Source organism: Trichomycterus rosablanca, chromosome 1 (assembly GCF_030014385.1).
Source record: "Trichomycterus rosablanca isolate fTriRos1 chromosome 1, fTriRos1.hap1, whole genome shotgun sequence".
Lineage (NCBI taxonomy): Eukaryota > Metazoa > Chordata > Actinopteri > Siluriformes > Trichomycteridae > Trichomycterus > Trichomycterus rosablanca.
Window position 1 is genome coordinate 31428080 of NC_085988.1, and position 15350 is coordinate 31443429.

The 15350-nt window shown below is 40.3% G+C and overlaps 1 protein-coding gene across 2 annotated transcripts in view; it reads left to right on the plus strand.

Annotated features, from left to right (window-relative positions):
* Positions 1-10748, plus strand: part of pdhx (pyruvate dehydrogenase complex component X) — a 64811-nt gene extending 54063 nt beyond the window's left edge. For both annotated transcript variants that reach the window (XM_063001646.1, XM_063001656.1), the window contains exons 10-11: positions 6833-6897; positions 9439-10748. In XM_063001646.1, coding sequence (XP_062857716.1) covers positions 6833-6897; positions 9439-9688 — 315 coding nt within the window. In that variant the 3' untranslated portion in view covers positions 9689-10748. The remainder of the gene's footprint in view (positions 1-6832; positions 6898-9438) is intronic.
* Positions 10749-15350: the final 4602 nt, after the last annotated feature.

Consider the following 15350-nt stretch of genomic DNA (forward strand, 5'->3'; position numbering starts at 1 on the left):
TCATGACTCATTTTACAGTTTGTTTGAGATTTGTGTATCGGATATTAAAATTGTAATTTTGTATGATCTGTTCTGAATGCTGAGGAAGAGCCTTGAGGCATGTCTGAATAATGATCTGAAGTACAGGTGTGCTTCACTTAACTAAGTCTTCTCTCTATAATTAGTGGAATCAGATTGATTGGCAAGCCTTTTTTCTTACCCCCAATTGCTGCCATGGTAACGATAGGGCATGCGATTGGCTTACTCTGTGCTAAGTCTTTGTCAGTGTTTTGGGTGACCTCTCATAATGTATTATTTAAAAGCACTTGACTGAAGCACAGTTCTGTTTCATGTGCAATATGAGTAATGCATCGGTCATATGCTAATACTGCTGTATAAGAACAAACAGATGTGGACAGCAGTGCAGTTTTCATTAGCTTTAGTTTACTGTGGGTAGCAGTCATTTAGGTTTTGATTTCACTAATGAAAAGCAGCTGTTGTGAGGACAGAAGATCACAGCACTACTGAGCTGCATTGGCTGACTTTAGTCTAGGCTCAGTGAGCATTGAACATGAAAGAATATGCGGTTGAAGGGCTGTATAGGTTATACAGATATCAAAAACACTGATCAACCATAACATTAAAACCACCTCCTTGTTTCTACACTCACTGTCCATTTTATCAGCTCCACTTACCATATAGAAGCACTTTGTAGTTCTACAATTACTGACTGTAGTCCATCTGTTCCTCTGCATGCTTTTTTAGCCTGCTTTCTCCCTGTTCTTTAATGGTCAGGACCACCACAGAGCAGGTATTATTTAGGTGGTGGATCATTCTCAGCACTGCAGTGACACTGACATGGTGGTGGTGTGTTAGTGTGTGTTGTGCTGGTACGAGTGGATCAGACACAGCAGCGCTGCTGGAGTTTTTAAATACCGTGTCCACTCACTGTCCACACTATTAAACGTTCCTACCTAGTTGGTCCACCTTGTAGATGTAAAGTCAGAGACGATCGCTCATCTATTGCTGCTGTTTGAGTTGGTCCTCTTCTAGACCTTCATGAGTGGTCACAGGACGCTGCCCACGTGGCGCTGTTGGCTGGATATTTTTGGTTGGTGGACTACTAGCTTCGTTCTCCTCAATCAGAGCAGGGATTGGCGTTGGTGGAGTGGAAGCATGATGCAATCTGGCAATTGGACGCGCTAAAAAAGGGGGAGAAAATACATAAACAAAAAATATATTTAAAAAAAAGTACACCATATAGAATATCTTCAGAAATAGACTGTGTGAAACAGCATGCAAAAATAACAAAATAAAAATTGGCCAGGACAAAAAAGAGACAAAATTGAAAACAATGCCAGGACACAATTAATGCCACCGCTTCTTCAGTTTGAAACAATGGACTTCATCAGACTAACCTGTGATTAATTAGAAATTAGACTGTCCCCAACTTGCCAGTGCTCACATCATTTTAATAAGCTCATGATTGTTGGCTATGTTGCTGGTTTACTTTGGCAAAGACTAGAGAGCTGTCTGAGCAGACCAGAAATTCAATTATCACCAAGCACAAGCAGTCTAAAGGGTATCAAGATTTTGGCATCCTGGCCTCAACAGTTCAAAATGTTATCATGATGTTTACTATTCATGAAACAGTTAAGACTTTCCAAGATGTGGTGGAAAGAGGAAAATTGATGAGAAAACACTGAAAGATGGTTTGAAGTTTAATAAAGAAACCACATGAAACATCTAAATAACTTCAGGCTGATTTGGAGATGTTTAGTAATGGTTTTACCCGTACCATACGTCTGACCCTTAACAAAACAGGACTCACTGTTCACTGCAGACCCCACTGCTTAAAGAAAAGCAAAAAAAGAGCAACTAAACATTGCCAATACTTACAAAGATAAACCACAGTCCTTCTTCTTTGGACAAATGTAAACAAACTAGAGCTCTGTGGCAGTGAATACCAGTGTTATGTTTCCAGATGGCAAAATTAAGCCTATAAAGAAAAATTCACCCTAAATACAGTAAAACATGGTCAAGGATTCATAATGTTGTGGGGCTGCTTTGCTGCTTTTGGGAGTGGATACCTTAAATGTGTTACAGGGACAGTAAAATCAGAATTTTATCAGAGAATTTTAGAGTGACATGTGTTCCCAAATTTAAGAAAACTAGGTTTGAGTTAAATAAATTGGGTCCTACAGCAGGATAATGACCCAAAGCACACATGGACTTCACTTCTGCCAAAGGTTGTTCAACCAGATATTAGGGAAGGGCGCCTTTACACCTGTTAGTGTCATTTTAATGATTAATGAAAAACTTTAATGATACAGATTTGGTTCATATCCACTTATTTTCGAAGATATTGGCTTTTTTGTACTAAACAGTCAAAGGTGCCAGTAATGTTGACCACAACTGTGTTGATGTTCGAAGTTCCAAGTTTAGTCATTAAAGAGGATGTTGACTTTCACTTTGAAAACAAAGCAGCCTGAGACATTTGCCTTAATGACATTGCTTAACAAATCAGTCTTAATTTGTTTCCCAAATGTATAAACATCAGGTTTGATGTTTGTCACATTTATACTGTGGTGCCATACCTAGTGCTCTGAATGATTTTGTGAATGTAGAGCAAATGGGGGTAAAAACTTTTATTTAGGTGCCTATTCTTAGCCGATAAAAATCTGTTGTTTTGTTGGCAAAACAAACTCAGCAGGCTTGCTAAGCAGTACCTGGCAATTCCCATAACTAATTTTCCTGTGGTGAGAGAGTTTTGTACTTTTGGTTAAATTATGTAGTCTGCTTCAATTGCCCAAACACATCAACATTTTTTAGAAATACACACAATGTGAAAACTTCTGAACATCTTTGGAATGACTGGAAACACTGATTGTGAGCCAGGCCTTTTCATTCAGCATCAGGGCCTGACTTCACAAATGCCGTTTTGACTAAATGGGCATAAATCCCTTTTGACAAATGTCTTCGTCAAAGCTTTCCCAGAAAAGTGGAGGCTGTTAAAGCTACGAATCGGGAAAGAACATTTTTAACAAGGCTGTTCAGGTGGCGCAGTGGTAAAAACACACGCTGCAACCAAAGCTGGGATCTTGAATACAATCGTATTGAGTCTATTGAGGAAGCATGACGCAATCTGGAAATAGGACAACCTAAAAGGGAGATAAAGGGGAGAAAATGCATGAACAACATATATATATATATATATATATATATATATATATATACAGTGTATCACAAAAGTGAGTACACCCCTCACATTTCTGCAAATATTTTATTATATCTTTTCATGGGAAAACACTATAGACATGAAACTTGGATATAACTTAGAGTAGTCAGTGTACAACTTGTATAGCAGTGTAGATTTACTGTCTTCTGAAAATAACTCAACACACAGCCATTAATGTGTAAATGGCTGGCAACATAAGTGAGTACACCCCACAGTGAACATGTCCAAATTGTGCCCAAAGTGTCAATATTTTGTGTGACCACCATTATTATCCAGCACTGCCTTAACCGTCCTGGGCATGGAATTCACCAGAGCTGCACAGGTTGCTACTGGAATCCTCTTCCACTCCTCCATGATGACATCACGGAGCTGGTGGATGTTAGACACCTTGAACTCCTTCACCTTCCACTTGAGGATGCGCCACAGGTGCTCAATTGGGTTTAGTCCATCACCTTTACCTTCAGCTTCCTCAGCAAGGCAGTTGTCATCTTGGAGGTTGTGTTTGGGGTCGTTATCCTATTGGAAAACTGCCATGAGGCCCAGTTTTTGAAGGGAGGGGATCATGCTCTGTTATAGAATGTCACAGTACATGTTGGAATTCATGTTTCCCTCAATGAACTGCAGCTCCCCAGTGCCAGCAACACTCATGCAGCCCAAGACCATGATGCTACCACCACCATGCTTGACTGTAGGCAAGATACAGTTGTCTTGGTACTTCTCACCAGGGCGCCGCCACACATGCTGGACACCATCTGAGCCAAACAAGTTTATCTTGGTCTCGTCAGACCACAGGGCATTCCAGTAATCCATGTTCTTGGACTGCTTGTCTTCAGCAAACTGTTTGCGGGCTTTCTTGTGCGTCAGCTTCCTTCTGGGATGACGACAATGCAGGCCGAGTTGATGCAGTGTGCGGCGTATGGTCTGAGCACTGACAGGCTGACCTCCCACGTCTTCAACCTCTGCAGCAATGCTGGCAGCACTCATGTGTCTATTTTTTAAAGCCAACCTCTGGATATGACGCCGAACACGTGGACTCAACTTCTTTGGTCAACCCTGGCGAAGCCTGTTCCGAGTGGAACCTGTCCTGGAAAACCGCTGTATGACCTTGGCCACCATGCTGTAGCTCAGTTTCAGGGTGTTAGCAATCTTCTTATAGCCCAGGCCATCTTTGTGGAGAGCAACAATACTATTTCTCACATCCTCAGAGAGTTCTTTGCCATGAGGTGCCATGTTGAATATCCAGTGGCCAGTATGAGAGAATTGTACCCAAAACACCAAATTTAACAGCCCTGCTCCCCATTTACACCTGGGACCTTGACACATGACACCAGGGAGGGACAACGACACATTTGGGCACAATTTGGACATGTTCACTGTGGGGTGTACTCACTTATGTTGCCAGCTATTTAGACATTAATGGCTGTGTGTTGAGTTATTTTCAGAAGACAGTAAATCTACACTGCTATACAAGCTGTATACTGACTACTCTAAGTTATATCCAAGTTTCATGTCTATAGTGTTGTCCCATGAAAAGATATAATGAAATATTTGCAGAAATGTGAGGGGTGTACTCACTTTTGTGATACACTGTATATACAGTGTATCACAAAAGTGAGTACACCCCTCACATTTCTGCAGATATTTAAGTATATCTTTTCATGGGACAACACTGACAAAATGACACTTTGACACAATGAAAAGTAGTCTGTGTGCAGCTTATATAACAGTGTAAATTTATTCTTCCCTCAAAATAACTTAATATACAGCCATTAATGTCTAAACCACCGGCAACAAAAGTGAGTACACCCCTAAGAGACTACACACCTAAATGTCCAAATTGAGCACTGCTCGTCATTTTCCCTCCAAAATGTCATGTGACTCGTTAGTGTTACTAGGTCTCAGGTGTGCATAGGGAGCAGGTGTGTTCAATTTAGTAGTACAGCTCTCACACTCTCTCATACTGGTCACTGAAAGTTCCAACATGGCACCTCATGGCAAAGAACTCTCTTGAGGATCTTAAAAGACGAATTGTTGCGCTACATGAAGATGGCCAAGGCTACAAGAAGATTGCCAACACCCTGAAACTGAGCTGCAGCACAGTGGCCAAGATCATCCAGCGTTTTAAAAGAGCAGGGTCCACTCAGAACAGACCTCGCGTTGGTCGTCCAAAGAAGCTGAGTGCATGTGCTCAGCGTCACATCCAACTGCTGTCTTTGAAAGATAGGCGCAGGAGTGCTGTCAGCATTGCTGCAGAGATTGAAAAGGTGGGGGGTCAGCCTGTCAGTGCTCAGACCATACGCCGCACACTACATCAAATTGGTCTGCATGGCTGTCACCCCAGAAGGAAACCTCTTCTGAAGTCTCTACACAAGAAAGCCCGCAAACAGTTTGCTGAAGACATGTCAACAAAGGACATGGATTACTGGAACCATGTCCTATGGTCTGATGAGACCAAGATTAATTAGTTTGGTTCAGATGGTCTCAAGCATGTGTGGCGGCAATCAGGTGAGGAGTACAAAGATAAGTGTGTCATGCCTACAGTCAAGCATGGTGGTGGGAATGCCATGGTCTGGGGCTGCATGAGTGCAGCAGGTGTTGGGGAGTTACATTTCATTGAGGGACACATGAACTTCATTATGTACTGTGAAATACTGAAGCAGAGCATGATCCCCTCCCTCCGGAAACTGGGTCGCAGGGCAATGTTCCAGCATGATAATGACCCCAAACACACCTCTAAGACGACCACTGCTTTATTGAAGTGGCTGAGGGTAAAGGTGATGGACTGGCGAAGCATGTCTCCAGACCTAAACCCAATAGAACATCTTTGGGGCATCCTCAAGCGGAAGGTGGAGGAGCGCAAAGTCTCGAATATCCGCCAGCTCCGTGATGTCGTCATGGAGGAGTGGAAAAGCATTCCAGTGGCAACCTGTGAAGCTCTGGTAAACTCCATGCCCAGGAGAGTTAAGGCAGTTCTGGGAAATAATGATGGCCACACAAAATATTGACACTTCAGGAACTTTCACTAAGGGGTGTACTCACTTTTGTTGCCGGTGGTTTAGACATTAATGGCTGTATATTGAGTTATTTTGAGGGAAGAATAAATTTACACTGTTATATAAGCTGCACACAGACTACTTTTCATTGTGTCAAAGTGTCATTTTGTCAGTGTTGTCCCATGAAAAGATATACTTAAATATCTGCAGAAATGTGAGGGGTGTACTCACTTTTGTGATACACTGTATATATATATAAACATTGTACAAGCTTATGGTCAAGTGTCCACATACTTCTAGTATAAATAAGCTTATAGTCTCTATGCAAATTGAAATTGAAATTGTTTTATTTTATTTTTATCATTTCATATATTTTATTTTATTTTATTTATTACATTTACACTGCTTTATCCTGGTTAGGGTTGCAGTGTGACTGTAAATTCCCCAAATTTACTGGGCGCAATGCAGTTACATTCCCCGGCCAGGACACCAATCCATCATCGGGCCTCATCCACCCACAGCCGAACCAAATCTCCCCCCTTTTCCCCGCTAGACATTGTGCCACTGGAAATTTGATACCAGAGCTATTTGACTACCATATTTTTTCTTTCTTTTGTTGCAGATGTTGGCTCAGAAAGCAAGAGCAGGAAAGCTGTTACCAGAGGAATATCAGGGAGGATCCTTCAGGTAAATACAACCTAATAACAGCTTTGGTTTGGTTCAGATTTAATAAAATGCCTTGTTAGTTATTGTTAGCTATGATTTATTACACACATGGACAGTTTGTCAATTCTGTTTTTCTGTCTGATATTTTCCTTGGTGGCATGATGTTACCTACACTGTTAGGTTGGTAAAGTCAAGGCACTGCCCTGTCTTGAGTAAGCTCTAAAAACAGCACAAGACTATGCATATTTAATTCCTTCTCTCTTGTGTCTGTGAATGGAGTGTGTGCGAAATTGAGGATAATAAATGATACTTGTAATAACTTATTCATTTCCACTAAAGTCTCAGGCTGTCATTTTTAATGTTATTAAAGACTTAATAGGGTCATTTGGGAATAAATGAACTCTGTTATAAAGATAGTTCAGAAATCCCAACTATATGACATCACTTCTGCTTCCTGTGCTTTTGAATCACATGCCTACTTTTTGCAATTTCCTATGGAGGTGATTAAAAATGAGGTTTTTGTAAGTTTGTTTTTATTTCTTTTATATCTTCAACAATCGGATTTGTCATGAAAAATACATACATTACATTTTACATTTACATTTTCAGCATTTAGCAGAAGCTTTTATCCAAAGTGACCTACAGTACTGTGACAATAAATTGTCTAAGCAATTGAGGGTTAAGGGCCTTGCTCAAGGGCCCAACAGTGGCAACCTGGCAGTGGTGGAGCTTGAACCCATTACCTTTTGATTACTAGTCCAGTACCTTAACCACTAGACTAAAACTGCCCCATACATCTATAATATATACATGTGTCAAATCACAAGAAAAAGGTCAATAACATTTAAGAGTTAGTCAGTCACTCTGCACATCACCTGTACAACTTCACTAAAAAGTAACAAGGTCTGCTGTTGTGAAGTTTGGTTATTATATTTGTTTACCACACACTTTATTAGCTACGCTGACCTTTATAAGCAACCCCTACCACATAACTGAACTTTGTGGGTATACATTCACTTACTATAGCCCATATGTTCCTCTGTACATTTTGTCACCCACCTGTACTCTATTAATCAGTCAAAAGGGAACCCCCCATTTGGGTGGATGACTATTTTCAGCACTGCAGTGACACATACAACATACGTAAGCATTACATTACACTGTTAAAGTGTATCAAGTATAGCAGAGTTGTTGGAACTTTTACAAATCTTGTATCCCAGAGTGAGAAAGAGTGCTTTGATCAAAAATATAAAGCCAGCAGCACCCAGTGTTCACTGATAAAATATTAGAGATACACACACTTTTTGTGTCAATAAAAGAAAATAGCTCTAGTCTCGAAGTGTACACCTAAGTGCTTACAAGGTATGTGTTCCTAATAAAGAGGCCAATAAGTTTAAGCAGTATTTTTAAAATCATGCTGCACCTCACACCAGTACAACACACTGCTGTGTCATTACCATGTTAGAAATTGCAATGCTGAGAATAGTCCTCCCCCAAACATCATCTTGTCAGTAAGGGACCTAAGGCAATCTCTTTTGATTGATAAGTGGGGTACAGGGAGGTGACAAACTTTACAGAGCAGCATATGGAGCTTATAAAATGGTCAATGACCATACATACCAGATGCACAAAGTAAAGTTCTCAGTGAGTCTATGTATTATGCCGTCAAGTATTGTAAATGCGTCTCGGTAGCATGGATTGACAGTTTGTTCAGGATTGCTAGAAAAATAAACAGTGCTTAGTACAGATTTGGGATTCAAACCTGCTCCTTTTTTCTTGAGCAATAACCCAAATAAAACTATCAAAGCAATAAAATAATGTCTAGTCAGACTCCCAAACTTGGCTTTACAAAACATGGTGAGACCACAGAAATGCTGTGTACCACCAATCCACCCATCAGACCAGGCAACCTTCCATTACTTTATTGTTTACTTGTGACACCAGCTTGCCTATCGTAGGTGCTTTTAAAGGTAAACAGGAGTTAGCATGGGCACATATGCAGACTATACAGCATTTGGAACAGTGGTAGCCTAGCAGCTAGAGCTTTGGTTTGAGAGTTTGAATCTCAGCTCTGCCATTCAGCCACGTGAGCAAGGCCGTTAACCATCTCTGCTTCTGCCTCGAATGTTCTCGAATTTCCCCCATGGGGATCAATAAAGGAATCTTATCTTATCTTAATCTTATCTTCAGGGGTGCCGTATAATGGCTGACCCTGCGCTCTGACCCCAGCTACCAAACAAGCTGGGATATGCGAAGATATAATTTCATTGTACTGTATGTCTGTATATGAATAAATGACAAATAAAGGGATTCTATTGTTTCTGGAAGCTATGCATCAAATTACATGCATTTGGTTCTTGTTAGTGATATCTGCAGCTTTGAAGTTTTAAATGTCTAGTTTCTGTTTGTAAAAGCACAAAAACTGGAGTTAATCAGAAGTGGCACAGAAACTACCTACAATCTTGACACTTCTTAAAATTGAACTTATTACTTGCTTGTAATTGAGGTTAAGTTTGTATAGACACTGTCCTGTCTGATAATGGTTTCTCTGTGTTCTCACAGTATCTCCAACTTGGGTATGTTTGGCATCAGCGGCTTCAGTGCTGTGATCAACCCTCCTCAGGCATGTATCCTGGCAGTGGGAAGCTCCAGAAATGAGCTCTTATTGGCAGACGATGGCCTGTGTACCCGCCACCTCATGACAGTCACTCTATCCAGTGACGGGCGTCTAGTGGATGATGAACTGGCCTCCCGCTTTCTAGACAAATTTCGTTCCAACCTGGAGCAGCCTAAGCGCATGGTCCTGGCTTAGAGAATGAATGGATTAAGGCAGTGTAAAAAGGAAAGAGAAAGTGTGTGTGGGACTGGTTTTATTTTTACAATGCCGTGTTGGTAAATACTGTTTAAATTATAGTGGCCTGTAAAGTAGTATAGCATGGCTTTAGTTGTTTATACTACCTATGTCAGGATTTACCAACGTTTACTTCTTCTTAAAATCTACCTAAATTAAGTAAAGGTACCCTGGTTGACTGTACCTATGTGCCAGGTCTATACCATTTCTTTATTAGTTATATTTATTATTTGGTCAGCCTGTATATTTGGGAGATAGGGTTAATAATATTAGGTCACTTGTAGGTCACTTTTGGCACTTAATTGGCATTTTTGGTACATGTACTTTTAAATGATGTCCACTTTTACAGTAGGCATTTAGTGTTGGATACAATGACTATACAGATGGGTGTCAAGTTAAGGAAAAAAATAACACGCCGCTCAGGTGGCGCAGCGGTAAAAACACACGCTGGAACAAGAGCTGGGATCTCGAATACATCGTATCGAATCTCAGCTCTGCCTGCCGGCTAAGGCTGAGCGGCCACATGAACAACGATTGGCCTGTTGTTCAGATATGGGCAGGACCAAGCCGAATGGGGTCTCTCTCTCATAACTAATGCAATTATGACCTCTGCTGGCTGATTGATGGCGCCTGCACAGAGATGAGAAAAGAGTGCTCTCAGGGTGTGTCTCTCCATACACAACGCTGAGCTGCACTGCACGCATCAAAGTGTAGGTGATAAAATGCATATGGCATGCTGCCCACGTGTCAGAGGGGGCGTGGGTTAGCTTTGTTCTCCTCAATCAGAGCAGGGATCGGCATTGGTGGAGAGAAAAGCCTGACGCAGTCTGGCAATTGGACGTGCTAAAGGAGAAAAAGGGGAGAAAATGCATAAAGCAAATATATAAATAAAATAATAATAATTACACAAGTAATGTGTTGTGCCACCAAGATTTGTCAGAAAGTCTTGCTTTTGTAATAATCCATTCATTCAAATGGCTTGTAAAAACACTTCTAATAAATGTATAAAACAGCTTTAAAAGATGTAATTGTAACTATTTGATCATCCTTCTGACTTGTTTAAATATTGGTCAATTGTCAATTAACAGCATGTAATCAGCTTTAATGAATAAGATTTCCAGGCAACACAAGACAGCTAACAGTACATCAGCTACAATAAAAATTTATGTAATAAAAAGTGTCTTAAGCGTACTAACATTTAAAATCAAACAAGTTCAAATCCATGTCCAGCATTGGCAAAGAGTTTCCATTGCAGCAAGATGCTTAATTTAGCTGCTTAGAATATGTAAAACCTGGATTTCTGAGCAATGGAAAGTAATATGGTGTAATAACTCCACTTTTTCAAATATTTTCTACATCTAAATAAATATTTAGGGTAAGCAAAGAAATGCAAAGAAAATCCTTAATGGTATAGCCTATGTTCTTGTGAACAGCATAAGTTCAGAACATCAATAATTGAATCACATGGTCTGGCAAAAATAGGAAAAACATGAGCCAGTTTTAAAATCTTATAGTGAAATTCTTCTTTCTTGGTTATGTTGCCCATATTCCATGATGATAATGTTAAAAAAAACAGATGTGCCGCTCACGTGGCACAGCGGTAAAAACACAATCTGAAACCAGAGCTGGGATCTCGAATACATCGTATCGAATCTCAGTTCTGCCTGCCGGCTAAGGTTGAGCGGCCAAATGAACAACGATTGGCCTGTTGTTTAGATATGGGCAGGACTAAGCCGGATGGGTTCTCTCTCCCATGGCAATTATGACCTCTGCTGGCTGATTGATGGCGCCTGCACAGAGATGAGAAAAGAGTGCTCTCAGGGTGTGTCTCTCCGTACACAACGCTGAGCTGCACTGCACTCATCAAAGTGCAAGTGATAAGATGCATACGGCATGCTGCCCACGTGTCGGAGGGGGCGTGGGTTAGCTTCGTTCTCCTCAATCAGAGCAGGGATCGGCATTGGTGGAGAGGAAGCAATTGATGACGCAATTGGACCCCCTAAAAGGGAGAAAAAGGGGAGAAAATGCCTAAACTACATTAAAATAAAATAAAAAAACAGATGGTGGTCTTTTGGGGAATTGGTTTAACATCCCACCACTATCCAGGGGTTTAATGTCAGCATTTATAGAAGGATTAATGCTGTTCTAAGGGAAGGGTTTGGCCCTCCTTCATATTAATGTAGTGTTACCTATTCCCATTATCTTATTCCCTCTGGTTTCATATTCTATTGAAGCATTAAATATGTTTTTGCCATATCACCCTCCCCAACATGTGTTCTACTACACTTTTGCAGTAGGTTTTTGTCCTCAATTTAAAATCCTTCCAAGGGACACAACTTGCTGCCAGCACACACCACAGAAGTGGCAGGCAGTCAGTGCTTTCCACACGTCTAGTTGTCTTACAACACTACGTGAGCAGCATTCAAATAGATCTTCAAATAGACCTTTTTCAATTTCAGATTGCTTGGTGCTTTATGATGGGATTTACACAACAGCTGAGAATGAACAATGATTAACAATTTGGAAATTATCCAAAAACTTGTGATTGAGAATGTTTGTCATACACCAAACAGTCTAGCAAATAAAACAAGAACTTCTCTACCAGTAATGTTGTGTTAGAAATTCACTGGTTAAACTTGCAGTTATGTAAATTGAATAATGTAATGAATGGAGGTCTCAGTGGCCATGCACTGCAGGTGCCACTAAAGCACAATGGATCAGTAGCACAAATGGAACATTTTGTTTCAGCTTTGTACCGTTGCTTCAGTTTCAAAAGGGATGTGTGTCTGCTTTTGAAGATGAGAGCGCACTGCATAGCAGTGGGAGTGTATTAGATACGCTGGGGTGAAGGTGTGTGTGTGTGTTTGCTTTTCACAGCTGCCTTCTACAGTATACCCAAATGCTCCTCCGTTTCCCCATGCACCCCATCTCTGTCTCCTAGTAACCACAGGGATGGAGAGTGCATGGAGGAAGAAAAAAAAGGAGATCCCTTTCTTAACAATAGGACTGGATTTAAAACTGCAGCTCTAAAATGGCCAATCTTGATGATGTCATTTGGGCTGTTGCACCATGTCACTCATTTTTTGAAACATCACCCATTTCCTTTTTAGAGCACAGCCGCGCCCTGCTTAACCACAAAAACACGAGTGAGTTGAAGCCTTCAAACTAAAACATGTTAAAATCATGTATATATCTAGCTGTACATCTGTATATTAGTGTGAAGATTTCATAAGTAATAGGTTAATGGATAAGATCATTAACTGTTCATTTGCACTGATAGCACTTATGATTTACATAATAACATGGCTTAAAATTGATCTAATAATTGAGTTCACCCACATTGCTTACAGGTGGATAAACTCAATTATATAAGTGAAATTATATACTTTCAACAGTCTGAGAAAAGCTATTTTGTGTTCCAGGATGACTTTGCCCCTATGCAAGGCCCATAAGGACATTAATGACCACTGTTTTGTAATACTGTCTATCAATTAGTTGTTTCATGAATGTCCTATAGTGTTTGACAAGCGTAAATGAATTGAAGTACACTACCAGTCAAATGTTCAGACACACCTCATTAATGTTAATTGAATTATACATTACCGAGTAAAGATAAATCAGCCAACAAATGCTTTAAAAAAAAAGCTACAGTTTATTGGTATTCAAGATTCAAGATTTACTTTATTGTCATTTTACTGTACACCAGAGTGTACAGAAAAAAAAAATTACGTGCATTGGTTCACGTTAAAAACACCACAGGTTTAAAAAATAAAATATATATATAGAATAGTAATGAAGAAAAAGATGTAGGATTAAAAAGGTACATCAAAAGTTAAATAATAATAATGATAATACTGACATTACGAAAATTGCACATTGTAGTTAAGTATTGCACATACAGAAAAATTCACAGTGGTTATACATAATGATAATTATTGCACATTTTGTTATTGCACATTTCGTTACTGCATGTTAAGATATAAGGATATTGCACATGTTATACCCATAGATGAAATATTTATCAGATTTGGGTTAATTTGTTCTGTTCAGAAGTCTGATGGCAGTCGGGTAGAAACTACTTCTAAAATGGTTCGTGTTGCAGCGTAGACTACTGTACCTTTTACCCGAGGGCAAAAGGGTAAACAGTCTGTGACAGGGGTGAGTGGAGTCACTAATGATGCTCCTGACTTTCGACAAGAGGTGCTTTTGAGCCAGATCCTCAATGGGTGGGAGTCTGGCCCCTATGGTCTTTTCTGCTGCCCTAACCACTCTCCTCAAGGCCTTTGCTGTGTGGAAATATTTATGTGGGAATATTAGTTTTGGCAGAATGTGTTCAAATCTGTCATTATGACCTAATCCTACCAAATTGTTTAACATTTACATTACATTTTTGGCATTTAGCAGAGTGACATTACAGTTACAGTATACAGTCTGAGCAATTGAGGGTTAAGGGCCCAACAGCAGCAACCTGGCAGTGGTGAGGCTTGAACCAGCGACCTTCTGATTACTAGTCCAGTACCTTCACCATTAAGCAACGGCTTGTGGTTACTGCAGGAATTCAGGTCATTTCTTATTGCGACTCTGTAAGACTATGGGCTGCACTATATAGTGGATTGTAATGTCTACAATATACACTGATCAGCCATAACATTAAAAGCACCTCCTTGTTTCTACACACACTGTCCATTTTATCAGCTCCTTACCATCTATCTTACCATATATAGAAGCACTTTGTAGTTTTACACTTACTGACTGTAGTCCATCTTTTTCTCTACAAACTTTTTTAGCCTGCTTTCACCCTGTTCTTCAAGGGTCAGAACCACCACAGGACCACCACAGAGCAGGTATTATTTGGGTGGTGGATAATTCTCAGCACTGCAGTGACACTGCCATGTATGAGTGGATCAGACACAGCAGTGCTGATGTGTTTTTAGACACCTCACTGTCACTGCTGGACTAAGAATAGTCCACCAACCAAAAATATCCAGCCAACAGCACCCTGTGGGCAGCATCCTGTGACCACTGATGAAGATCTAGAACAGGGGTCAGCAACCTTTTTTGTACTCTGTGCCGATTGAAAAAAATAGGTTGAAGATGAAGTACTAAGTGTGCCATGGAATACGTCATATAACACAAACTGTTGCTATGTATGTGACATAAACCAATTAATCAGTTAATTAATCTTACATGTCAGTGTGATCCTTGTCCCTGACTCTCTGCAAAGATGATCCATCTGTGGTGTGTATGAGGTGAACTTACTGGCTTAAATTTCTGAAGAACACTTGTCTGTTTCTTGTACCTTGAAATTGCTCGTTTGATTGATTCCATTTTGTCAGCATCATCCTTAAATGAGCTTTGGTGCTTTGTCTCAAAATGGCAGTGCACACTTGAGGTCTTGTTGAATTGAACGAACATCCACTTTTGGGCGTTTAGCAGCCATGCTATACCAAGTTTTGCACGAAACTGAAAGCTGACTCACTTTTGACACCTTGATTAACCTTAACTAGCATAAATTACTCAACCTTAACTGGCCATAGGTGGAGGCGGTTAAGGTGGAGTAATTTATGGTTGTTAAGGTTAATCAAGGTGTCGGGAGTGAGCTTATGGCAAAGGGGGTAAGGAC